Consider the following 26,366-nt stretch of genomic DNA (forward strand, 5'->3'; position numbering starts at 1 on the left):
CCTTTAAGTCTCAGACTTAAAAACTGCCATACCAAAGGTAACAGCTGTAAATTTCAAATTCGGTTTGTATTTCTGGGAAGCTAATTACTATTCCATTAAAGCCGTAGCTTTAATAAATTTCCTGTTTCTTAAGTTATTGTTTTGCAAACTCTATAATCACTGCACATGAAATCGACGCTGAAGATGAATTTTCACCATTTCGTCGACCAGCGAGCAAAGCGTGGTCTCTGCTATCCTCACAGAACACAATGAACTAGTTAGCAAGCTTTGCTGGGCATTTAAAAGGATGTTTGTACTTGCAGATTGTTTTTTCTCTTTTATTTGAAGCAACAAGTCTGGGCACTTTGATGAACGTCTTACCAAGAACTATTCGGTTCTCTCGAACTGCTGTGAAGCAAAGGAAAGCGGTTGAAGCAAATAAATTGCTCTATAACTTCAAAGGGCCTGCTGGAATGTGCTGATCATATTAATGCGGTGGTATTTACTAGCTAAAAGCTGTATTTAAAGGAACAGACGTCGTCTTGCTTCCAGATCGAGACGGAGGTGTAGTTAAAAGGCTCTGAGGCAGCTTTAGCTTTCCATCCCACTGACACCACTGCAGAATGTAATTAGAAAGAGAGAATTTCAAAGGGTTCTTTGAGAGCCAAGAGAAAAAAAAGATGATCAGGTGAACAACCTTTGACACAACATTTTATAAAATCTGGTCATTCCTGAATCTGTGCGTCTACATGCCACGTGGCATGTATGTTGGAGATACATATCTCCAACATGTATCTCTGTTAAACTGAGATAACCTGCAATAACACATGCAAGCGACTTATAGAGATTTTGTCCAGCGTAGCGTTACACCATGAGATGGAGTCGTAATTACAGAAATGATCTGGTATTATGTAGAGATGCAAACAGAAATCAGCTGTTGTGTTCTCCATTGAACATTTGAATGGAGAAACCTTACATACACAACCACACAGGTGTTGATATTAGCGTGTTTTCATTTGCACTGCAGTTGTCACTAAATTCATGATGTATTAACTTGTAGCATGTACTTTTCAGTGATGTTATTGTATATGCAGTTGTTTGTTGCTGTGGTTTCAGTTTTTTCTCTCTTTCTGCAGGAGTAGCAGCAGACTTTTAGGTGCTGACTTGTATTCTCTCTGTCCTTTTTTCTCTCCTCTACTCTTATCTTCTCCATTACCTTTAAACTATTTCTCCGCCCTGCCTTCCTTTCTTTCCCCTTTCTTTTCTGTCTCAGATTCCATTACTATTTGAAATAAACATTTTCTAATCTAGTTTATATATTAAGTGCAGCATCATAGCAAAAACCTTAATGAACTGTATATTTACTCCTAGTATGTTGGGTCTCACCTTGACAACCAGACAACAATTCTGAGTGGCATGTTGCTGGACAGGAGACTTTAAAAAAATCAGCCTCTGACTGGAGTTGTTTGATTTACACTTTACAAGACACTTTGAAACTCAAAAATCTGATCTTTTTTTTGTTAATCAATGCACTATATGTAACTCTACCAGATTGTGCACCACCAACACTCTTCTATGTGGGGGCTGTCACTGAGTTAAGAAAACTCACAGTTGGCTGTTTTTAGTTCAAATGAAGTCAGAAGGACGACAAATATGTAGGAATTAATTTTAAAATGAAAATGTGTTTATGCCATAAAATACTGTGACATGTCAGCAGTTTTTGCTGCAATAAAGTACAACGTGTTGAAATCAATTAACACAAAAGAGAAAACAGGATTTTCAGCAGACAACAGGAAGTCTGGAAGTATTACAGCAAATTTGCTTTTTTTATTGTGAACGTTCAACATAACATAGGTTGTTATGTTGGCTTTCTAGACATTTTTAGAGTTAGCCTAAACATCTACATTGTTGATAAGTAACACTGCAGTTGTTATTTGCTATGCAACTAATGCTAACTATGTTTAATGTTCTAAATGCTAATATAAAATGCTATACTCGGTTTAAAAACTATTCATTTTGGGGGGTTTTGAAGTAGTTATTAAAACCCTCAATTAAAGCTTCTGCTCTCTTACACATGGCATATATCTTCTCATGCTAGGTGGGCTAGGAAAATTATTGTGAATATTACCTGTAGCTGCTAAAGAGAAATCTGAATTATTTAAAATTTGTATCTGCAAGTCAAAGCTTTACATAAAGCAGAGATTGGAAATCGGGCACAAAATCCCCATTGCTGCATCTCTAGTTTAAAGTACCGCCTACGCGTCCGTGCATAAGATTTAATTACAATAACTCTTGCAAGGCTATTTATTTATTCCTTTCAGCTTATGTACTTCAGCAAAACACTGTGAAGCAGACATTTAACCCAGACCAACACCAACAATTAGTGGCAAGACGTTGAGGTACAAAGAAGCTCTTCGTTGTTTATCTTTGCTTACACCTTAATAAGTTTGCGTTGACAGTTGCTTAGTATTCTGCTCGAGTCTTGCAGTGTGCCACTCAGCACGGCCCGGAGCTGCCCACCGACTTTACCTCACCGATAATGTTTGATGACTGTTTCATTATCATCCGTCGTGGTGCTCTTGACTGACACGTCGTCTTGTTCAGGCCCCAGGAATTCATTGAAGCGCACACTAGAGAAGACGCGCGAGAGTGTGAACAAGATAATACGGCAGCTCATTCGGAGACTGTCTGGGCCGGAATGAGCCGAGGTGCAGCAGAATTATCTATTCAATCTCCTCTTTGCCGAGGTCAGAAAAGGCGGGAAGGTGGCACGCCTGTAGGAAATTAATCTCCCCGCATGCCTTTCACAAGAGTCAAATCTGACAGAGAAGATGGCTTTTTCTTTTTGCCTTGTTGTCCCACCCTCCCCACCTCTCAACAGTGTTCGCTCTTTCTTTGTCAGTGTCTTCTTGTGGCTTTTTTTTCCCAGCCTTGGGATTATTGCTGTTGCTCCTCTGCTCATGGGTGTAACCATTTGTCACTGCTGTCCTAGATGTCCGCATCATTGTGGTTACAGAGCTGGCTGCACATGCAAGTTCATCTTCCCCCTGCCATTAGAGCTAAAATGTTAACTCATTTAAGTGGTATGATCATCAGTTACAGTAGCGACGTGCACGTACTACTTCACGGGCCTCCTCTCCCCTGGTGGCTTCTTGCTTGGACAGCTTGATAAATGACTGGAGCGATAGCATCTGTTTAGGGCCTCTGTCTTATGCCAGGCAGCGTGGCAGCATTGTTGTGATCAAGACTTAGCTTTGTGGAAGTCGCTGCCACCCTGATTTTGTCTTTGAGTGTAATTAAAACATCTGTATCGCACAATTTCAAACACTGACTAGCTAATTCAAACCCAGATTCAGAGAAAGGTAAAATGAAAAGTACAAAAATCCAACTAATTTACTTTGCCTGTCAGAGCACTGCTATGTTTTGCTGGGATACAGGGAGACATGTGTAAGAAATTGACTTGACGGATGACTTGAGATGATGTTGAAGGGAATTGATGTCAACATTTCAGCTGGAACTGGGTTGAGCCTACCTTCATCAGATTTTTACATAATTGTCTTACATTTCATCCGTGTACAGCAGGAATCCACAAATCCAGGTTTTAAAGGGCTACTATCCTGCGACGTTTAGATGTGCTCTTGGTCCAACACGGCTAAATCAAATGGCTTAACTGCTTCCAAAGTATGCAGTTAAGTTCTCCAGAGTCCTGCTAACAAATTCATTATTTGACTAAGGTGTGTTGAAGCAGAGACACGGTGAAATGTTGGAGGACACGGGCCCTTGAGGCCTGGATTTGAAGACTTTTTGCATAGGAAGTCATCATGCCTTTTGGTAAATGATACCTTCTTACACATCTGTCACCAACTTATGTAATTGCTATCCACCACCGCTATGGAATTTATGCAATTAAATACTATTTAATGTTACGCTACTATATGCAGATGCTCTGTCTGCACTGGTGAAGAATCACTCAGCTCTTCATGCAGAATGCTTGGAATGTCTCCAATCAATGGCAGCTGGACCCATTGTGCAATTAGTTCTGCTATAATTATTCAACCTCTAGAGATAAGGTTCTTATGCATTCTGATAAAATATATAATAATTTTATCAAAATTATACAATTATTATAATTGAGATCTCAACAAAGGAGATCTCAACAAAGATCTCCCTTGTTGAGATCTACAATTGCTTTTCCAAGAAGGATCTGGCAAGATAACAGCACCTTTTACAGATATCAACATTCACATTTAAGCGGAGAAATACATAAAATATTTAAAACGGCTCATAAAAAACATAACTATCAAAAGCATTAACAATTAAAACTCTCTTCTTCCTGATCTGTCGACAATGCGAGCCACTTTGTAAATTTAGACTTTTGTTGAAAGCCATTCATGGAATTTAATTGAGTATTTTCAAGGTTTAGATAAGAAAGGGGGGGAATAAAGAATATGGGCACATATTTGTATTCAAAAACCTTATTGACATCCATTCATTCAGAGCTTTCAGTCTGAAAAGTTGGATATTGTGTACAAACGTTTTTATAGAGCATTGAACTCTCATTATTGAACTCTTTCTTTCATCGTCAAGAATCACCACAGTACAATAAGAGGGAGTGGTGACGACACGGCAAACGTTTTGCACTCTGGGGTGCCCTGATGCGGTGCAACCCTGTGACCTCTGCACCTGCCATCCCAATGCGCATGCACTATGTAAAACAGTAGCGCGTCAAGATCTGCTACGCACACAAAGACGTAACAGGAATTGATGTCTCACAAAATGCCTCATTTCATCAAGTTGAGCTCCATGTACCTCTCATTTTTTAATACCCCAACATACATGGCAAGATGTCAAACATTGTGACAGCAGCAATAAGGCTTGTAACGTTGTGGCTGCTGCTGCTGTGTGAATTATTTGCCAAGCTACCTTCATTCTTCTTTAATGACCTGGCTCAGCGGCAAGGAAGGTGTGACACTTCATCTTTTACACCAGCATAACAAAACAGTGACAGCGGCTTATCAAAATTAGACGATTTGTTGCCTGCGGGTCACACTATTACTGCAGAGGGAGTCCTTTACCTGTCACTGTTTATCAAAGGTGTATTTATAAGAGACAGATTTTTGCCAAGGCCACTGGCATTCATCCTTTGTCTTCTTCATCATCTTCTTCTCCCATCCTATCCTTGGAATCTCATCTCAGGTAATCCTCTGAGAATTTTCACAAATTGCCAGAATGATCCCGTGGCAGAACCGCAGATCGAATTGGCCGTGTGAAAATACCTAAAGAAATTATATTATAAATTATAGGGCCGAGGCTGTCTATGCCAGAGCAGAGATTTGTTTAGAGCAGCGGTACAGTCACACTGAGAATCATGATTGCAGCTATAAAAAACATAAACAGGATCATTTCTTTGCCAGTTTCTCAAGTGAAAAACGGGGGGGATGGGGAACAACATTTTTAAAAATATAGCTTCAAGTGCTGCTGTAACGAATCAAACACTGAGTCACTACAGAACTTGGTAGAAATAATATAGTAGGGAAATACATTTACCACAACTTTTATATACAAACTTTAATGTATTTTGTGGGATTATACCTGGCAACCCATGTCAGTAACATATGGAATCGTGATACGATTGCTAAGTATTGCAATGACGATTTTGACTATGATAAATCCGATTTTTCTTCTGTGCAAGATTTAGCATCTCATTAAATAAAAATATACATTAAGTATATTTTCAGTGTAAGTATAAGGAGCAGAAAAAGTCCAGCCAACAGGCTAAACGTGATTCATGCAGAATTTTTGTTCGTGACACTTGAAATTTTATATCCTGTCAAATATTGCATTCAAATAGTCCTTTGGCATACAAACAGGTATTGTTTGTAATTGCTTCCATTGAACTGTTGTGAATTTCCAGCATATTTTAAAATATCACACAAAATAAAATGTGTATTGGGTGTGTTTCCATCTACTAGTTTGGAGCGAATCAGCCACGGTACGCAAATTTCACCAGATGTAGGTGTTACGCAAACAGTAAGTAAACAGGAAGTACAGGTTGCAAACTAATACGGGCCACACATCTCAGAAAAATGTCGCTTTTCAGGATTGTGTCCAGGCGATGTTCCACGCTGTCCAGAGACATTGATAAAGAAATTTATCCTAACTATCCCAGCAGCAGAAAAACAGCTTATCAGACATGTGAGGTTAATGTCCACTGCGTCAGAACTCCATCTCCTCAGAAAAGCCAGAAACCATATAAAAGGAGAAACTTTTTTTTTTTTGTGAAATTGAGGAAGTTATTTAGAATTTTTCAGTTTCCATCAACTTTTTCTAATGTCAAAATGTGAATAATAGGCAGTGGAATCAGTTTTACAGAGGAATAAAAAGTGAAGTAACTGTGAAGTGGGAAAAAAAGGATACATTCAAAAAAAAAAATTACAAAGAAAAGTGTGGTGTTCATTTGTATTCACACCTAATGCAATGCTTAGAAAGGCTCCACAATATCTAGAAAACATATGATACAATGTTGTCAAATTTTGCATATGATGTGACTATGACCAATTAAGTAACTTCCATTGAACTGAACAGCCAATTGGCTGCACTGTTTTTTGTTTTTTTACTAAAGGGCTCTAAATACAGAATAAACCATTTTCTTCCATTGTCATTCCCTGCCTTTTTAATTTGACATAAAATTTTAATAATATACACATTTTATGACAAGATTTCTGTTTATGATGTGACAAAAATGTGAAAATGTTGAAAAGCTCTAGATACCTTTTCAAGCTGCTGCGATATTAACATTTATTTTAAATTACAAAGTTGACCTGCTCATATCCACCGCAGACAAGAGATTTAGTTTGGACGTAATGGTTGTGGCCAAATATTCGACACATATTTGACTCAGTAATCAGTAAATCCCTCAGTTTATCCCATACAGTACATTCAATTTCAATCCCTCGTCACTCTCCTACATCTTCAATTCTGTCAGACTAAAAGGTTCATACAAACACATTAAACGGGAAATCAGGGGGACATACAGATAGACGCTGCGGTGACAAACGGAAAAGAGATTAAGCGACGTGTATAATTGGCAGAATACTTATGTTGCATGAGGAGAACAAATCATGTCGTCCACAGGGAGGCATTCATTATCATCACTTTTCACGCCTCCGACGCACGCTGCTGATTTGCATGTTTTTATTTAATTATCCATGATAAGGGAAGTTGAGCCTGATTTTGAAGTTGTACCAATGAAAATAACACAAGTAAACATGGTGGCTGCCACATCTGACAGCATAACACTTAAAAAAAAAAAAAAAAGCTTGCATAGGTTTGGTTTTGTAAGTAAACGACAAGGATTTATTCAACCAAGGAGTTCTGCTTGAATTTATGTTCTGATCTTGTGTTTTTGATTCCCGAGTTCTGCAATTTGATTCTTCTCTTCTTTCATTGCCTTTCATAACACATTTATTGAATTTGAATGTAATCCACCAAAAACTGGAATTTTAACAGGGATTTCCTTTGCCCCAAAACACCTTAGGGTCATCAAGCTTTAAGTGCTTATCCTCACTGCTACTTTCCTTTCATCGGCATATCCTCCTTAAAAATGCATTTTGCTTACCTGTAGCTCACGTTGTTCTCACCTGTTGTCCAGTTTTCTGGGTTTCCCTTGTGAGGATTTCTGCTCTGTTGCCCTTTGTCAGGTTGGACTTTCTGTCCCCTTGTTCTTTTTCTTTTCTACCTAGCCAGACAATAGACATAGTGGGTAAGGTCACTACTTTTTTTTTTTCTTTTATGCTTTTGCTGGTATAGAGAAAAATATACGTAATGATGCGAGGAGAAAGGGAAGGAGAAGTAGGGGCGGTCATTCTCTGCTTCATGACTTGCTTTTTAGCGAAGAAAGTGCTCCCTCTACCAGATTATTCTTGAAGATGGATCTCTGGACCCGTTTAGAGATTACTCAGCCTACAAGTAGACAAACCTCACCTCAGTCGCAACCACTGTGGTAAACAACACCACAGTTTTGGACCTATTTTCTCCAGTTGGACAGTCCTGGTCACTACTGCTGCCATCATAGCGCAAACATTTCAATTCAGTTTCAGCTCTTGTTCCCGTCATGGTGAGTTGTACAGGCAATACGCCTCCTCCAGTGGTCAAGAACTCAGCAGGCGTCTCACTAGTTCTTAGTAGTTTTACCAATCTACGAAGCTCTTATTGATGCTCCTTATCTACCTTCAGGTGGCATACCTTTGCAGCTTCTGTTTTGGTTATCGATGGTCTAAAGTTCTGGTCCAATTACTCTTTTGAGGTAGTCCATTAAGATCTGCCTGTTCCTGTGTCCAAGAGGGTCTGGAAGGTATTGCTTTCACCAGTCACTCCTCAAAAGAAGAACGCTCGTCACCACCAGCTTCATTGACCTAATAACTTGTAATGCCTCTTTCTTTCTTTCTTTCTCTTCCTCAGTCGCACTTTATTAACCTAGTGCCAAATGGAAAGAATGCTTCAAAATGAGAATATGCAACACCTGTGAGGTATCTATCCTTTACTTGTATGAGGATAGGTACCTGTCTGGATACTAGGCCATGTGAGGACAAATTTTTCTCATCGCCGTCATTGTGGAGGTGCCTGCAGAGTGAAGGATTTTCTGTCCCTGGCCATCAAACTTTGAGGATACTGGTTTAAACTATTTATCATTTCACAAAGGTTATTTTTTCCCCACTGTGAGGTAATTATGTCAGTTTTTCATAATAATGGACTACGGTTGACTCGAGAGTAATACAAAAACAAGACAAGTCATTTTTTAGGTTTCCAGATTTACTAATTAGTCTGGCATTGTTCCATTTCTGCTGGTGGCTAATGTGCTGATTATTGTGTTTTGGCATGATAGGCCTGATTTTCTTTTGGAACAGCCTTGCTGTTGTTTATATAGTTTAATAACATGCAGTGTGGACCAGTACCCATGGGTCCATGTCCAGCAGGTTCCAGAGGTTTTGTGGCTTGAACACTGAATTTAGTCACTAGTTAGCACCTGCAGAATTTACACTTTGATGCACACGCAGGCTGTTTTGACGACAATCATGACAAAGTGGGCCGCTTCCTGGAGTGTGTGACATCACGTTCAAAAAGTCAAAACTGAAGGGAAAAGGAAGTTGTTCTTGAGTTTCACTGCTGTGTTGACAGAACTGATGTATTATGGGCTGACTAAGCTGACTTTGGACCTCATTTGCTCCTCCAATCAGTTTGGTTTTAGGTTGCATAGTGACCTGCAGCTCTCTCCATCTCCTACATGCAGTAACGGTGAAAGTCTCAATCATCTGCGAAATTTTGATTTTTAATCCCGTCTCGATAATGTTGTTGTTTAGAATTCAGAGTAACCGGTGATTACTCCCCCCACACGTTTCTGTTATTTCCTTATAACAACATGTTGGAAATAGGATCATAATTCTATATACAGCTTATTTTCTTTTCTATGCTCTCCAGCGGTTTTAATGATATGTTTCCTTCATTGTGTTGCTTTCTTTTTTTTTTTTTTTTAGCTTTCTCAGTCCTGTTTGAGTAAATTATTGTAAACACAAAACCATAGCCAATTGAAGTGTTAGTTGCGACAGCCAATCATTTTATTCCCACTTTTTAGCCAGTTGAGAGACGGTCGTAGTTTTCCGTAATGGGAATGTCCTTCTGCATGTCAGTGAAGCATAAGGGATTTAAGAGGAAATTAACAGAGTTCAACATTATTGAGGGAAGGAATAAAAACCGGTCATGTGTGTAACAATAAAAGAAACGAGGCATTGGACATTTGTAATTATAGTCAGATAATTTTTATGAGAGACTCATAAAATGCATGGATGCTATATTAGAAAAAACAATGTCTATTAGGTCTGTAGAAGTTTTTCATTGGATTTACACACGTACATGAGAATGCATACATAATTTGTGCTGCTTATGTGTATAATAGGACGTTTTGACGATTCCATATGTGTATGTATGTTTAATATGTAGACATAATCCTTTATTTTACTTAAATATTTTATTGGATCAGAATAAAAGCCTCTGATAGGTTAGGCTAAACAGAAATGAGAACAATTATTATGTTTTTAATATAGAAAAGGGATGGAATTAGATTATATTGTGCTTTTCCTAGTCCCTCAAATAATGTAAATATATCATTTCCTTATAACTGTTTTGTTCACTGTTGTATTACTGTATGTTTGGCTAAAACTACTTGTTACATGTTTGACTGGTAAAAGTCAAATGCATAAATAAAAATGAAAAAAAGATTATGCTAAAATGAATTAATTAAAATATGTTTGTGCTTTTTTGACTGGTATTTGTGTTGCTTTGGTATTTATTCATCTCCCTGACATCTATCCAGCCACTCATTTTCTATAGCCGCTTTATTCTGCTCAGAGTCAGATGGGAGCAGTCTTCAGTCTGTAGCCATGCCAAATGGGCAAAGCCACTGAGGAAATGTAGAAAAAGATTTGAGAAAAAAGATTGTTTTCTGAATTTTTCAAGGAACTGCACGTCTGGCCTTTCAGTTTCCAACAACTGAACAATTAACATAAAAACACTGTTGAATTTTATCCTAAAGAGGACGACATTTGTTAGCTAAGTTAAGCCAGAATATAACAAATATTTACATAGAAATAAATATGCATAGTGAAAGGTGTGTCTTATGATGACATTGCTGAAATTCTTGCTACGTTTTTGAAGTATTTTTGTCGCATTTAATATCCTCAAATTCTTAATAGTACGTGTATACTGGGATCAATAGTGTTGAATTCAGAGTGTTGTACTGCATGGGCATAAAATATGTTGTTTTTGATTTAATGTCTTTGTTTATTTCTAAGTACTTGCTGTGTGGATCAAAATGCAGATTAAGCCGTTGGTGTCTGTTGCAGTTTCGAGCATCAGGAATCCTGAGGTAGAGAATTTTTATGAGTGCAGACAGTGTAAGCACAGAATTGGGTAGTAGCGGTGATATTCCAGTCAAAGCTACTTCAATGTTTTCAACTGTGGCGCACACATGCAGCATATGAGAGCTGCAGAATTCATGCAAGCATTTTTTTTTCTCCTTGTTTACGCTACAAAAACACAAAATCCTACCTGGTATTTTTGTCTAGTATCTAGTGGAAATATCTTATTACACTTGAAATAAGACAAAACTAGCTTGCAAGTATATTTTCAGCAAGATGAAGGAGCTTGTTTTAAGTCAATAATTCCTTAATATTGATGAAAAAGTTGTAGTTCCACTGACAGATTATTTCACTCAAGACATAGGAAGTTTATCTTGTGATAAGTGAAGTAACCTGCTAATGGAACAAGTACTTTTAGATCAATATTAAGAAATTATTGACTTAAAACAAGCTCCTACATCTAGCGGAAGAATTACTTATAAGTTAGTTATGTCTTATTTCAAGTTTAATAACATATTTCCATTAGAAACTAGACACAAATACTTGGTAAGATTTAGTGTATTTGCAGTGTAGACAATTGACCTTTTTTTTGCTGTACTGTAATTGTGTATTATTGGGCTCTAAATATTTCACCATATTCTCATTTGTAGGCGTATTTTCTAACTCCAAGCTGGGTAATCTTGAATACCTAATGTATTTAAGCACAGTAGGTATATCTGTAAAATGAGGGAAGGTGTGGCTTAAGCAGTGTGCATAATTTTTAGACAGCTTACTTTCTTTAAGCAAAATGAACCCAGAAAATGCTACTAAATTTTTAGTAGCATAAATCTGGAAATATGTAGTGTTTTCCCCCCCACTTTTGACACTAGATGTATTGATCACTGTCAGAATGTGGTGCCACAGCAAAAGATATTCTCTGCTGTACACCCGCCTGCAAAACAAGCTCTGTCAGTCAGACTACGGCTAACAAAGGGAGGGAAGAAGAAGAGGAGGAGAGGCTGGTGGAGAACAGCAGGCAAAAACAGAGGAAATGCGAATCCATCTTGGCAACTGTTTATATCTGGGTCTGGGCATCGTGTTTGACCGCTCAAGCAGGTCGGCGTGCGTGTGTGACGGCTTTGCAGAGAGCACGACTCTGCTGGGCAGATGATGGGGTGTTTGGCTGGGTTGGGTTTAGGGGGGGTTTTTGAGCTGCTCGATGCTGTTTTGTAAGGATGATTAATGACCAAGTCTTTGGCTTGGAGCTCTGTGAAGCTGTTGTAGCCCTGAAAGCCTGATCCTCTTCCCTTTAACATGCCGAGATCGAAAATGCTGACAAACTAGGTGCTGCCTCCTCCGTTGCGTACTGTAAGTTGGCCGACGACGTGCCACACCGTGAAAAACGAGGAAGCTTGGCTCAGTCAGAAACGCATCAGGTTTGTTTTTTTGTGATAGCAGCGTCTCGTTTTTTTGCGTCGTGAATATTTAAAGTGGCTTAGGTAAAAAGTCAAGGAGAGGTTTTCCTGGCCTACTTTTTCTTTTCAGCATTTGCCGGATCCCATCCAATTCATTCTGCAGCTCACTAATGTTTGCTGACTGTGTGCTTCTCTGCAACTCTTTGTCAGCATTGTCCTACTTTCTTTGTTTATTTCAGCAGCTGTTTACCTACAGAATCGTTCATTCAATAATTTACCCATTATCTCTTTCTACTGCATCTCTTTCTATTAGGAAATTACTATATAAATTACCTCTGTCTCACAAACATAACTTATTTTTTTTAGGAAAAAAAAATCATCTTCTCTAACAACAGTTGCACTTAGAGACTAAATGAGAAGTCTCCTTAGAAAACATATTTTATTAGCTTATATAATTGAATTTTTTTTAATTGTATTGTTGCCGTGTTTGTCTCTTTTGAATGAGATATTGGATTTCAATGAGACAACTTGTATATAAAAAAAGTCAAATAATAATAATATGAAAAAGATCTCACTTAAATGTTTCATGGTAATCAAAAAATACATTTTAAGATTAGCTATATATGTATGTTACCGTATCCCTGTTAAATCCTGGATGAACTTTCATTAACCAATTTTGAGTTCAAATGTACCTGGCAGATCCAGGCTTGATTCCTGTCAGAGCTGTTGAATGAAGTAAACACTTGGATAGAGTGTGTCTGAGAACAGGAAGTAGAGTAAAAAAAAAACAACACAATGATTAAAGGCCTGGCTTACCTCAGCCGAGGTCAGTGTTTAAGAAAAATAGCATCCGTAGGAGAGATTCAAGGTAAAGCACATTGGTGTTTTTCTTGCCTTGACACTGCTGACCAAATAGGACACAAATCTCCATCTTAAAAACATCACGGCAACCCTCAAGATATCTCAATATTGTCAAACAGGAGGGTTAGTGCTGTAATCTGAGGGTAAGATTCTTTAGGATATTGAGGACTTGTTGTAATGGCAACCATCAATCTCTCTAGAAAATCCTGAAGGAGAATGATCAGTCACCGGTTGATCTTAAACTCAATTGAATTTGATGTTATGCAGCCACTGTAGGTTCAAAGTGAAAGACTCGGAACTGGCCCTGTCAAAGTTTGGACTTGAATCCAATGATTGTTCGAAAAAGCTTGCCATTATTTTGGTATTAGAAAAGCTCATCTATTTACCGAGTCGATACGTGTTGTACACGTCTGAGAAAACACTGTTTCTCTCTTTAGAGAGCGGACAGATTAAGATTTTTAAGCATTTAGAAACTTCCTCTTCCTGTCTTAAAACCAGCCCAGAAGCTTGTGTTGTGACAGCTCAACTGTGATGTGAAATTAGTAAACTGGCATCAGCTGAAGCAGGAACGAGTCCAAAACAAATTTTCCCTGAGGGGAAGTACAGGATTGCTAGAAAAAAAAAAATTAAAAATTAGAGCGCCCAAGTAGATGTTCAGAACTTTTAAAAAGTAATGCTAACATCAATGTCTCAACTTACTCTAAACAGCTTGTTTCATTGGAATCATGCATGTATGAGTTTGATGTCACCACAAAGTGTTTGAGTGAGATCAGGATTTGGGTTTTTGATTTGACTGTCCATTATTTCCATCCTTGGTGGATTTACTGGGTTTTTTGGGTTCTTGTTATGTTGCTAGGCCCAGCTCTGCTGCAGGTTTTAATTTGGTTCAGATAATGCCATATTTGTTTCTGAAAAACAGTGAAAATCATAGAGAATTTTATGATGGTGAACTAGCTAAGTTCTGCTACAACAAAGAATCCCCAAACCATGACCCTTCCACCTCCATGCTTCCTGTATTCTGTATTTAGCTACAGATAAACACATCATCGGATATTGATTTCCTAACAATTAAATTTGAGAATCGTCTATCTAAATAGCAACATTCCATACATCCTGGTCTTTGTCCACGTTCTCTTTAGCAAATTTCCGTCTGGCATTCATCTTTTTTTTTATAGATTGAATTTTCTCTTGGCATACCTCACATAAGAGTTAAACTTGTACAGTCTTTCTGATTCTGCAAGCGTGAACTTTCACATCAAGAGCAGCAAAAGTCTGCCATAGGTCTTGTAGTAGTAGTCTAACTATTCGCTAGCTTAGCAACTCAAATTAAGCATGAGGTCCTGATTAGGCATGAGATGTCTCAAGAATCTAATACTACTTGATCAGACTTGTAGGAAGTTGCAGACATGAACATTTGTGCACTTTTTAACTTTAGCTTAATTTTAGAAGGGCGGCATAATTTACTTGATACATAATACTGCCACTACTACATAGTGCCGTTTTATATCACAATCAAAGTAACTATGTAATCTTTAGTTATAAAAATCTAATACATATCAAATAGGACTTAAAAGAAATTTGTCTTTGGAATTTAACACCTTGAATTTGGGCCTCTGTCTCTTTAAGAAGCTTATGCTCCTTCTGTAACTCCACCTTCAGAAAGTCATCACAGCATCGCTCCTCTGTTAACACTCTGACAACGTTTTTACCAGCGTTGCACTGAGAAGTACCTCACAGTTCTACTAGGTGTTTGCTAATTGCTGCTGGCTAGTCTGAAGGAGCAGAGTGGTGGAGGGGAAGCTCACAGAGCAGGTCCCAGTTGAATGGTTACCATGGGAGATTAAGGGATTTCTCAAACATGCATGAAAGTATCATAGCAACAGTCCAGGTATGTTTTTGATGAGCAAATAATATTATAATGTAATTTAAAGCGCAGAAAAGGCAACTTTACATAATGCTTCCCCTTTAAGCTTGCTCTGTTTGCTACATTATAGCTTTAGAGACAAAAAAAATTGCAACAGGGTTAAATATGGGTTATTAGATGAATGTCTAAAAATGACATTTCTAAACAGCTACTCTTGACATACCACAGTTGGCCTGACACAATTAAAACTCAACGGTAACAGCGTGACGTGTCTTTAAAGGGAATACAATCATATTTGCATGATTGGCTTGATCCTGCCGCTTAGTTCCTCTGCTGGAACGAGGCTGTTGCAGCTTCTTCGTTGGTCCAGGAAACTGGAAGAATTTACTGCTTGAATTTAAATTGTGCTGGAACGATGTAATTAAAGTCCTGCTGTTTAATTCCAGCATTAGTGTCCACATCTGCTCCCCGCAGCAGGACGCTCAGCCAGAAAACTTTAACATCTCAGCGTAGGTCCGACCTTGGGTAGCTTCTTCTTTAAAAATTATACTGCAGGATTCAGTAACAGCAATGACACAGTTTGGATGATAAGGTCAATGACCGTTACGTAGCTTTTAAAGACAGAGACACTTATTTCTAAACATCATATTTAAAAAAAAGAATGCTGATCTGAGAAGTCGAGTGCCTGTGCATAATCTTTAACATTATGTCATGCTGTAACCTATATGTGTTTTATGAGGAATGCATTTGGTAGAAACGGAGAGAAAATAATCGATTTTATGAATAAAATTCGGAAAACAGGAGATGTGTTTATTGAGTCACTGCATCGTAGACCCTCTGAGTCTTTAGGGCCGTATCTTCATCAGATTGGCATTTTCCGAGGACTGTAGCGAGAGTTAATTATTGTGGAAGGCAGTGGCTTTGTCTGTGTTGAGCTTGAAATTGGGCCTCTGACTCTTTAAAAAAAAAACTCCAAATGAAAATTGAAAATAGAAAAACAGATAGCTTTTTTTCCCATTTTCATTTGGCCTTTTTGAAGTACGATCTGTGATGATCTAATTAAATACATTTTATAGGCTGAATCAGATCAACCCATCTAAAATGTCATAATTAATTTGTAGAGTCCTTTCATTCAGTGTGTTACTCAACCAAATGAGTTTTGACGAGGCTCGGCTCTTGGATTAAAAATACATTTTGAAAAATCACAACTTTGAAGCAGGTATTTTACAAAGTTTTCTTTAAATCCAAACCCAAATTACCATATTAGAATTATTTTTTAATTGGTCTGATGGAGTATCCTTATGTCAAATGTATTTTTTTTTTTCCATTGGCTGGAAGGAGATCATCTTAATTAACAGAAATAATAATTGCGTGTTCGTGTTTCACTGAAAAAGACAAACCTTTCAATAAAAAAAAACAATTATTGAATTTGAGTGATAGAATTCATTTTTATTTTTTGTGTATTTAAATGTAGCGCATCGTATAATTTCAGCTACTCCTAAAATGGTTTCTGAGTGTTGCTGTGTTTGTTTTCACCTGCAGACTATCGGCCCTAAGGAGGGCTGGCAGGTGTACAGCTCAGCCCAGGATGCTGACGGCCGCTGCATCTGCACCGTGGTGGCGCCGGAACAGAGCCTGTGCTCCAGAGATGCCAAAAGCAGACAGCTTCGACAGCTGCTGGAAAAGGTAAGCACGGTGACAAAAGGGATGTTGACCTCCCCCAGTGCGCCCCGAACAAGCACACATACCTGAAATCCCTGCAACCTTTTGTTTGTTAGCGGCCTTATTTGTTGCAGTATATTGCGCACATTTAGAACAACTTTTTTCCATTTCCATGGCCACGCCAAAGCCATGAAGATGTCTACTTGGAGATTTTGAGTTATTTAGTCTAGGCTTTCCAATGATGTCAAACACATGGAAATTTAAAAAAAAGAAGTTGTTCTTTACTACCAAGTGTTACGTGCATTACAAACATTTAGGGCTATTTGTGATTTAGAAGAACAATTAAAGAAAAGCACTCTTGAGTTGCTTTAGCAGAAACGAAAAAATCTTTTTCAGCACCATTATAAAATATAAAAACGTAATCTCGCTTACATCTACGGTGACACAGCTGTTTGGACCTGACGCTAATAAACGTGGTAATCGGGCACAGATAGTAGAACTGAATAAAACAGCTTGTGGAGACTGTGCATCATTTCTCAGGTTGCTGTCTTTGATCCTTTCCCCTGTACCTGAAATGTGATTCATAGAGTAAACACAGCCCTCTCTACTGTTCCGTGTGTGGTGACAAACGTCCAAAAGCTAGACCCGCCATGACCCCATGTCCATTAATCACCACCTCCCACACACAACAAGCCAACGCGTGGAAAACCTGCACACCTACACATAAAGAAATAGAAAAAGGTAATGGAAAACTGGCTAGTTCCAATACTTTTAGAACATTTTAGAACCCTATAATAATCCCTAGCATATGAAAAATCCTCCAAACAACTAAATACATTCTCATGAATGCCTCAATTAAAAAATTATTTGAAATATAATATCCGTGTATTATGTAAGCACACTATCCATATAGCTTTATTTTGGCTGCATACTGACTGTGGCGGTCATTTTCCACAGGCCTGACATCACAATATAATGACAGTTATGTTATGGAGAATAACACTGATTGAGTGTAAATATTAAAATTGATCTTGCAGGAATATATATATATATTAAGAAAATATATACTAACTATACTGTAAAAAAGAAAAGTCTCTTAATTACGGTAAAATACTGGCAGCTGTGGTTGCCAGAATTTTACCATATGAATATGAATTTTACCATAAATTAGAAACTTTTTTACAGTGTAAAGACAGTAGTTTGCTGTCATTTGTACAATGTATTGATTACATGCCATTAGCTCAGTCTGCGAACAGAGACCGTCTCGGGTCGTTGCTAACCTTGACCTTTTTCGTTTAAGGTGCAGAACATGTCTCAGTCCATTGAAGTGCTGAACCTGCGCACGCAGAGGGATTTCCAATATGTCATAAAGATGGAGAACCAAATGAAAGGCCTGAGGACCAAGTTCAGGCAGGTTGAAGATGACAGGAAATCCATCATGGCCAAGAATTTTCAGGTACTCCAAAGCACTCTGTTATCACAGAGGTTCGTTTAAACCCCTGGGTTTACTTCATTTAGTTGCCTGGGTTGATTGTATTTCATTCAGATCTCGTTTTAGACCCTTTTTTCCACTTTAAGTAGGATAGACGAGTTTTGTTGGCTCTCGTGGCCTTCATTTGACAGTTGTCAGTGTGTTGTGAGAGAAAGAAAGACATACGGCAAAGGTCATCAGGCCTGGGACGCGAACCTGTCGCGGCCACATGAAGGACTAAGGCCTCTCCCGACTTCAGTTGTGCTTCAGGCCTGTTCCACCGCCGCACTCCAGAAGAGAGACTCTACCCAATTTTTACATTGAATTTAAAGCACTTTGAAGTCCTTGGCCTCAGGATTTTCTGCTTAGAATTTTTTGTGTCCAATTTTGACCCAAAATCAGTCAAGATGAGCCATTGCCAATACAAAGCCCCAATGTTGAACCATATTAAAGGGGCAGCATCGTCTGTTTTTTAGGCGTATAGTGCAGTTTTATAGCATAATCAAGTGACTATGTTAACTTCAGTTGTTATAAAATTACTGTATATATCATATATGACATAAAAAAAAGTACTTAGTATTTCTGTGCCTGGTGCATCTTTGGTTAAACTTGCTTGCACTAGAATAGGCAGAAAGTGTACTAAAGTAAAAGTTACTTCATAATGACATTGTTTATGTCGAAGTAAAAATCGTGGTGCTATAAAACTACTTCTATAAGTTTATTTTTCTCTAAATTTTACAGAAGAAAATATAGCTGAGTAAATGTAGCAACTCACTACCCTTCCATTGAGCTAACTGGCTAACGACCAGTTAGCTTTTAAAGGTTGAACTTATTCTGGGGCCTCCAAAAGTGATGGTGGTAAAACCCATGAAAGAAGATAAGACATCAGTATATTTAAGTTGCAATACTTATAATATACAGTATGATGTAATGCTGTAGCTCTGGTCTGTAGATTACCCTGGACAACAAATGCTGATGTATGAAATAGTAAAAGATTGCTTTTGTGTCATGTTATTTGGGGAAAATAAAAACAAAACATTTTTTTTGCTCAATGTGTGAAAAGTCACATTGAGCAAACATTCAACTCTTCTGTTGAAGGAGATGCTTCGATGTTAAACCCTGATGTAAAAGCCAGAAGAAATTGCTGAAGACATCAATAGACGTTTTTGTTGTTAATGGTTTTCTTTCCCTGTAATTTTGTGAAAACGAATTATGACACAATCAACAAAAGGTAATGTCAGGTGTCATATTTTTGTCACAAAATGTTGGATTTCAGAACCATTCTTGACCCTTGTGATATTTAGGCTTTCCTTTTTTTATTCATTGGAAGTAACAGGAAAAAAAGTAAAAAATAGTTTGGAGTTTGTTTCTAGGTAATGTCTGGGAAATATCTCTTGTTCAACATCAGACGTTTGCAACATTTACAATGCAGAAAGACATTTTTCTTACTACTCCCAAATAGATTTTGCCTTGAGCTGCAGAATCTACACTAGCCTTGGGGGGGGGGGGGGAAATTATCCTTCGCCTTAGATATCGGAACAGTTTTACAACATTACTGCTCAAAGTTGTTAAGAGGCACCGTGGAGAGTCTAAAGAATCAAACGAAACTCTGACGCCGCAGGTTGCAGAACCCCGGTTTTTGTTTTGTTCCGTTTACTGCTTTGCTTTATCAATGCCGGACTCGCCATGCCATTGTTTTATTAGTGCTGATGTCACTGCCCATTTCTGCCTCGGTCTCCCGGTCATTGTTCTCCCAGCTCTGCCGCAGTCCTTTTTTACCATTGTTCTGTGCTGAGTTTTTCTTCTTCTTTTTATTTCCCGCAGTCCTTTGAGTTTTAGTGGTTCTTTTCAATAGGTTTTAAAAATACATCTTTTGCAAATCATCTATGAACTCAGTGTTGGTTCTCCAACTTAGTCCTCTGGTATTTACCAGTATGGAGATGCAGTTCAATGGGCCTTACATCATTGAAAACACCATAAACTTCATACAATCAACAATTGTTAAATCCAGTAACAGACATTGCATTTGTCAAGTGCCATCATTAAAATTCTGAATATAAAGGCAGCTCTGTGGGTTTTCAGTCTAGATTTAAAGGACCTCAGTGTTTCAGCAGTTTTGCTGTTTCCTGGAAATTTGTTCCAGATTTGTGGTGCATAGAAGCTGAATGCTGCTTCTCCATGTTTGGTTCTGGTTCTAGGGATGCAGAGCAGAACCAGAACCAGAGGACCTGAGGGGTCTGGAAGGTTGCTATGACAACAGTAGATCTTTAATGTATTGTGGTGCTAAGCCGTTCAGTGATTTATAAACTCATAAAGTATTTTGAAGTCTATTCTCTGAGCTACAGGGAGCCAGTGTAAGGACTGTAGAACTGGGGGGACGTGCTCTATCTTCCTGGTTTTAGTCAGAACGCGAGCAGCAGCGTTTTTGATCAGTTGGCCTAATCAGCTGCCTGAATTTTTTTGGTTGTTGTTCTTAGGCGGGCCCGTGAAGACGCTGTTGCAGAAATCAATGCGACTAATGATAAACACATGGATGAGTTTTTCTAGATCTAGCTGTGACTTCAGTCCTTTAAACCTGGAAACGCTCTTCAGGTGATAGAAGGCCGACTTCGAAACTGTGAAACTTTGTAACTTTGCATTTGTGAAAGATGTTAGCTGTAAACTTTCGAGTCACTGTAGCAGCAGACGTTTTTTTTTTCCCCCCCTCCTCCCAGCAAATAGCCACGCTGTTCTGGCTTCACACATTCATCACATCTCGTAGTAGTTTTTGGTCCCGTCAAACAGCACCTTGTCTCCCTCCTGACTGCCTCTCCCGCCTCTCTCATCATCATGCCGTGTCCCATCATTTCGCCGCCGCCACCGCCACTGTCCCCTTTCCATCCCCCACTTCAGGAGCTTAAGGACAAGATGGACGAGCTGAAGCCGTTGATCCCCGTGCTGGAGCAGTATAAGATGGACGCCGCGCTCATCTCCCAGTTCAAGGAGGAGATCAGGAACCTGTCGGTGGTGCTGACGGGCATCCAGGAAGAGATCGGGGCCTACGACTACGACGAACTGTACCAGCGGGTCCTGCGACTGGACACCAGGCTGCGCAGCTGCATGGGCAAGCTAAGTGAGTGCTGTTTGTGTACGCCGCTCCCCACTGGATTAAGTCAGAATTTTAATCATGTCTCAAGGAAGCTGATATATTGTGAAACGTGCATGAGCTCAGCGTTATTCTGAAGTCTTATTAAAAAATGAAAGAAAACTGTCCTGGCGTTGCTCAGGAAAATGAATAACACCAGCAGAAGAAATATTACACGCAGCCAGAAGTTGCCAGATCCATACTTTCTCCTTCCTTGTTTTTTATGCTGCCGGGTAGCATATAGAAAAATAACCATAGGGGATACATGAGTAAAAAGTATTGTCTACAGCTTCATACCCACCTAGAAACTTCACCGTGGCATAGGATTTTTGGGATGAAAATATTCCTTACCTATTCCCCAGTACTTCATTGACTAATGCAAGTCTTCTGTAGCAAAGTTTAAACAAGTTTCAGTGTGATTTCTCTACAACAGTGGAGTCTTGTGCGCTGACTGCACTGAAGTGCCATTCTACAGCGACAGAGATGCAAATCTGTCAGCAATTCCGATTTTTAGGGTCACGATTCAATCCTGAAACAATTTTTGATTCAGAAACCTATTTTTCCAGTCAAACGGTGTGGAGATTCTGTTTAAATCGTAACTGAGAGGAAAAGACATTGTAAACATACAGAACATTTATTTAAACCAGTTCTGTAAGGTGGCGCCCTCAATCACATTGCATTCGTTTATATTTATGAAATATGTTTCTGCGTCAAACTCTGCAACTTAAGTTACCAGTATTACGTTAGCTTAGCCGCCTGGCTTTTTCTTATATACAAAAATAGATCAAAGAATTATTCAAAATACATTTGAATAATTGTGGCACAAATAGGAGCATCAAAGACATACAGCTTAAATGCATTTTAAAATCAATTTTTGGGGCATTTTGAATCAATTCAGAATTCCAAGCACTCTGACTTGCGAATCAAATTTTTTTCTGCACCTCCATTCTGCAGGTACAGTTGATAAGATTTTTGCATTTGTTGCCAGGTTATGTCCAGTCAGTCGCTGCATTGAAGCATGGGAAGCATTGTCTTCCTTTCAAAGAAATCCCAAGTGGTTGATGGTTAGCTCCGTCACTTTCACTCCAGTGCGACACAACGAGGCCAATCCGGTTCGTCCTCGTGTCGGCTTGTTTTGGATTGATGGCTTTTAACAGCAAAATCTTCCACGATCTCTTGAAGGAGGCAATTAGGAGTAACATGTCCTCCCTTATCGCCTTCTAATGAGCAGAAAACGAAGCAGCTTGTGGTGTTAATCTTCTTCGACTGCAGCCCCGCTTTTCCAGCGAAGTTTGTGATGCTATGAATTAGTCAGAAGTTCGGGGTCTGAATCACTAACTAACCCTGAGCTTTTAAGGCTCTGTTTTCTTCTGCTTAGAAGGAGGCAAAAGGGGGAAAACCACCGTTTTATTTAAGAGACAGTTGTTTTTGTACAGCCGTAGAGTTTTGGTTTTGAACTAAGGCCCGCCGCGGCTGCGATAAAAAACTGTGAAAACCCCATGAACGCAGAGTAACTTTTAGATTCAAACAACAGTCGGACAATTAAGCTTTGAGTTAAATAAAGTATGCGGCTGTCGGTGCTATCTTAGTATGCACAGGGGCCACGCTCCCTGGCGACGCAGGCATGAAATTGGCTTGAGGAATCTAGTTAGAGACTGAAACCGCCCCCAGAACATCTTAGTGCTGCTTTTCTGTATCAACAGCATGCGGGAAATTAATGAAAATCACTGGACCTGTTACGATAAAGACATCTGGAACCCGGTTTGGGGCTTGGATGACGGATCCGCTTGCAACAACCCGAAACAACAGGGTGAGTCATGATAAGATTGGGTTTGTTGTTTGTTTGTTTTTTTTTCAAAGATCAGAGCAGGTACTGAGAGGAGAACGCTTGTGGAGTAGATTTAGATTTTTAACAGTAAGAGAGTAAAGCAGTGATTCTGGTTGGACCATTTTCTATTTTATTCTGTAATTTTTTGATATAATCATATAGAGAGTTACCAATGATGACAGCTGATGATGTCATACAGTGGGTTGCAAATGTGTAGATGTAGACTTTTTCACATTTTGTCACAGAACCACCATGAATGTTAATGTATATCCTTCAAATTTTATGTGTTAGTCCAACACACACAAAAAAAAAATATTGATGGAAATTTTTTTATAACAATAATATCCCCAAAAGATTGGTATGCATATAGCTACCAGTAGTCCTGGTAGCTACTTTTCTAACTAATGAACATTTACCAATAACACCTCTGGTGTGTCGCTTGGTTTTCATGATGCTGTTTGTTCAGTAACCCTCCAGGAAACAAATAAGTTTTGTAAACATTAAGACATTGATACATGCTGACAATTTTGTTAGTTTTTTTTACCCTTGAAATTTTCTCAGAGGCCTTCACAGAAAAACTATATTTAAAGTGACATTCTGAAGCGTTTGGTTGCACTGGATTTTATTTAGAGAAATGCGAGTAAATTGGGCCGAATACAAATGCATGCTGCAGTTTATGCCCTGAATGTTGGGATATGCAAAGAAACTTCAATACATTTTTCTTGTGTAGATGATATGAGAGAAGTAGAGTCTTCCACCACATGTGCGACACTGAGTCTATTTTGAGGTATTACAGTAAAGAGAGCTGAAAACCACAAACTATTTTCCTTCCAATTTATTATTATCCACTTCTTAAAGTTGGTCGATCACATAAAACCTCGTAAAATAAAAACTTTGCGGTGTTACCGTGAAAGAATTTGAGAGAGTGGAATAATGTAGCCAGTCACCGCAGAATCAGGTGCGACTCTAACTAATTCCTCTGTCCTCTCTGACATAGGTTTGGTATATGGACAGTTATACCAACAGCAAGATTGTGCGCGAGTACAAGACGATAGACGACTTTGTGTCGGGAGTGGTTTCTCAAACCTACAGCCTCCCGTTTAAATGGGAGGGAACCAACCACATCGTCTACAACGGCTCGCTTTACTACAACAAGTACCAGAGCAACATAATCGTCAAGTACAACTTCGAGACGGGCACCGTTCTCGCCCAAAGAGCCCTGGAGTTCGCTGGCTTCCACAACATGTACCCGTACACCTGGGGAGGGTACTCCGACATCGACGTCATGGCCGACGAACTGGGAATGTGGGCCGTGTACGCCACCAATCAGAACGCCGGCAACGTTGTCATCTCACAGATAGACCCCGACACCCTGCAGGTGCTGAAGACGTGGAATACGGAATACTCCAAGCGGAACGCGGGCGAATCGTTCATGATCTGCGGGACGCTTTATATCACCAACTCCCACCTGTCGGGAGCGAAGGTTTACTACGCGTACTCCACCAAGACGTCCAGCTACGAATACATAGACATCCCTTTCCACAATCAGTACTTTCACATCTCCATGCTTGACTATAACGCCAAAGAGCGGGCGCTGTACGCCTGGAACAACGGACACCAAGTGATCTTTAATGTTACCTTGTTTCATGTCATAAAAACTGAAGACGACTCCTAAATGTGAACCAACGAAGAAGAGCCACTGTTTGTGATACCAGGACCAGCCAATGAACTGTTTCCTTTCATCAGAATTGAACTTTGCTATCTCTACTTGAACCTTTTGGAATTTCTCGCTCTGTATTCTTGAGCATGGACACCAGTGACTTTACAATAAAATATAAAAAGCATTTTTTTATATCACTTTTCATTGCTGCTGATTAGTTTGGTATGCCTTATTTGCAGAGTGTTGAGTTTTCCAGCCAAAAACTCGAATCTTTTGCATGAATGTCATAAACTTGTCCACTGTACTTTGCTAAAAACCTAGTTGTTTTTGTTGCAAATTAGATTTTTATTTATTTATTTTATTTTTTGCTTTCCAGTGTTTGCTTTGTTTGTATATTTAAAGTCTATTGAAAGTTGTATTTAATATTTGAAAGCAACCTGTGCCGGCTATTCGCCACAATGTAAATGAGAAAACGCGGTTGAGCTTTCGTCAGGGATTGACCCTGTAAATTATGAACGACACAACGTCTCTGTGAAAGAATGTTTGTATTTTTTTTTATAAACAAAACCACTGAAGAATGTCTGCGCATTTTCATTAAAAGTGAATATTGTACATTTCATGAAAATATTTTTAAATGCTAAAAAGAAAATCTGATCTGATGAAGAGATAATAAAATCAAAAAAGGGAAACTAGCTGATAATGTTTGCAGTATTTTTATATAAAGTATGACAGCAAAATTGAAGAAGAAACAATATTTCTTCAATTATGGGAGTCAAATATTTTTGAATTTCCTTAACAACATGAGGTAAGTTTGGCATAAAGGAAAATACTACGCACCACAACCATAGTGAAATATGTTGGAGCCGGCATCATGGTTATATGTAATTATATAAAACAAAACTTTTGGTTTGGGTGAATAAAATCATGAACCATTTACTTTTTACTTAACTTCGTCAGGTTGGTTACTGCTAGAAAGCTAAAGAAGAAAAGAAATTTTATTTCTTTGGCTTCTCACTAAATCCGATTTTACATCAAAACCAAGATTTTGATTTAGGTAATCAAAATCAAAATGGATTTAGATTTTTGAAAAAGTAGGAAAAAGTTTTTCCTACTTTTTCAAAAGAATTGGCTTTACCAAAAAAAAAAAAGTTTTGTAATGGTCATAATACCTGAAGACATTTATGAATGAGGAACGTAGATCAGTATTTATTACCGTGTCATGATGTGGATCGATTCCTGTCCCCCAAAAATAAAACTCAACCGCAAGAAAACGATCAATGCCAGGTTATTAAATATTCAACAAAAATTAAGCGAAAATGGAAACATTTGTAAAAAAAAAAAAAAAAAAAGATGATACACAAGCTCTTTTGTATCACATAAAAATAGTGGTACTTTTTTCTTTTTTTACATTTTCACGCATTTTACAAATGTGTACAACCCGGAAATTGTACCTGTTTTTTTACAAACTAAAAGCAAAACAATCATCAAACTGTTGTAGTGTCTTAGAAAACATTTGGCTTAGAAATCTAGTTTCCACAGCTTCCGGATGTTTGTTTTCTTGTCCCTGTTCCATCATTTTTGAAGAATCTTCCCTGTATCCCATAAAAAAA

General features: G+C 38.5%; 1 protein-coding gene across 1 annotated transcript in view; it reads left to right on the forward strand.

The window, feature by feature from the left end:
* olfm3a (olfactomedin 3a) overlaps positions 1-25,761 on the forward strand; it is a 36,026-nt gene extending 10,265 nt beyond the window's left edge. The window contains exons 2-6 of the mRNA XM_028005835.1: positions 16,554-16,697; positions 17,974-18,129; positions 21,037-21,256; positions 22,972-23,078; positions 24,094-25,761. Coding sequence (XP_027861636.1) covers positions 16,554-16,697; positions 17,974-18,129; positions 21,037-21,256; positions 22,972-23,078; positions 24,094-24,771 — 1,305 coding nt within the window. The 3' untranslated portion in view covers positions 24,772-25,761. The remainder of the gene's footprint in view (positions 1-16,553; positions 16,698-17,973; positions 18,130-21,036; positions 21,257-22,971; positions 23,079-24,093) is intronic.
* The last annotated feature ends 605 nt before the right edge of the window (positions 25,762-26,366 follow it).

This window comes from Xiphophorus couchianus, chromosome 21 (genome assembly GCF_001444195.1).
Source record: "Xiphophorus couchianus chromosome 21, X_couchianus-1.0, whole genome shotgun sequence".
NCBI classification, from domain to species: Eukaryota; Metazoa; Chordata; class Actinopteri; order Cyprinodontiformes; family Poeciliidae; genus Xiphophorus; species Xiphophorus couchianus.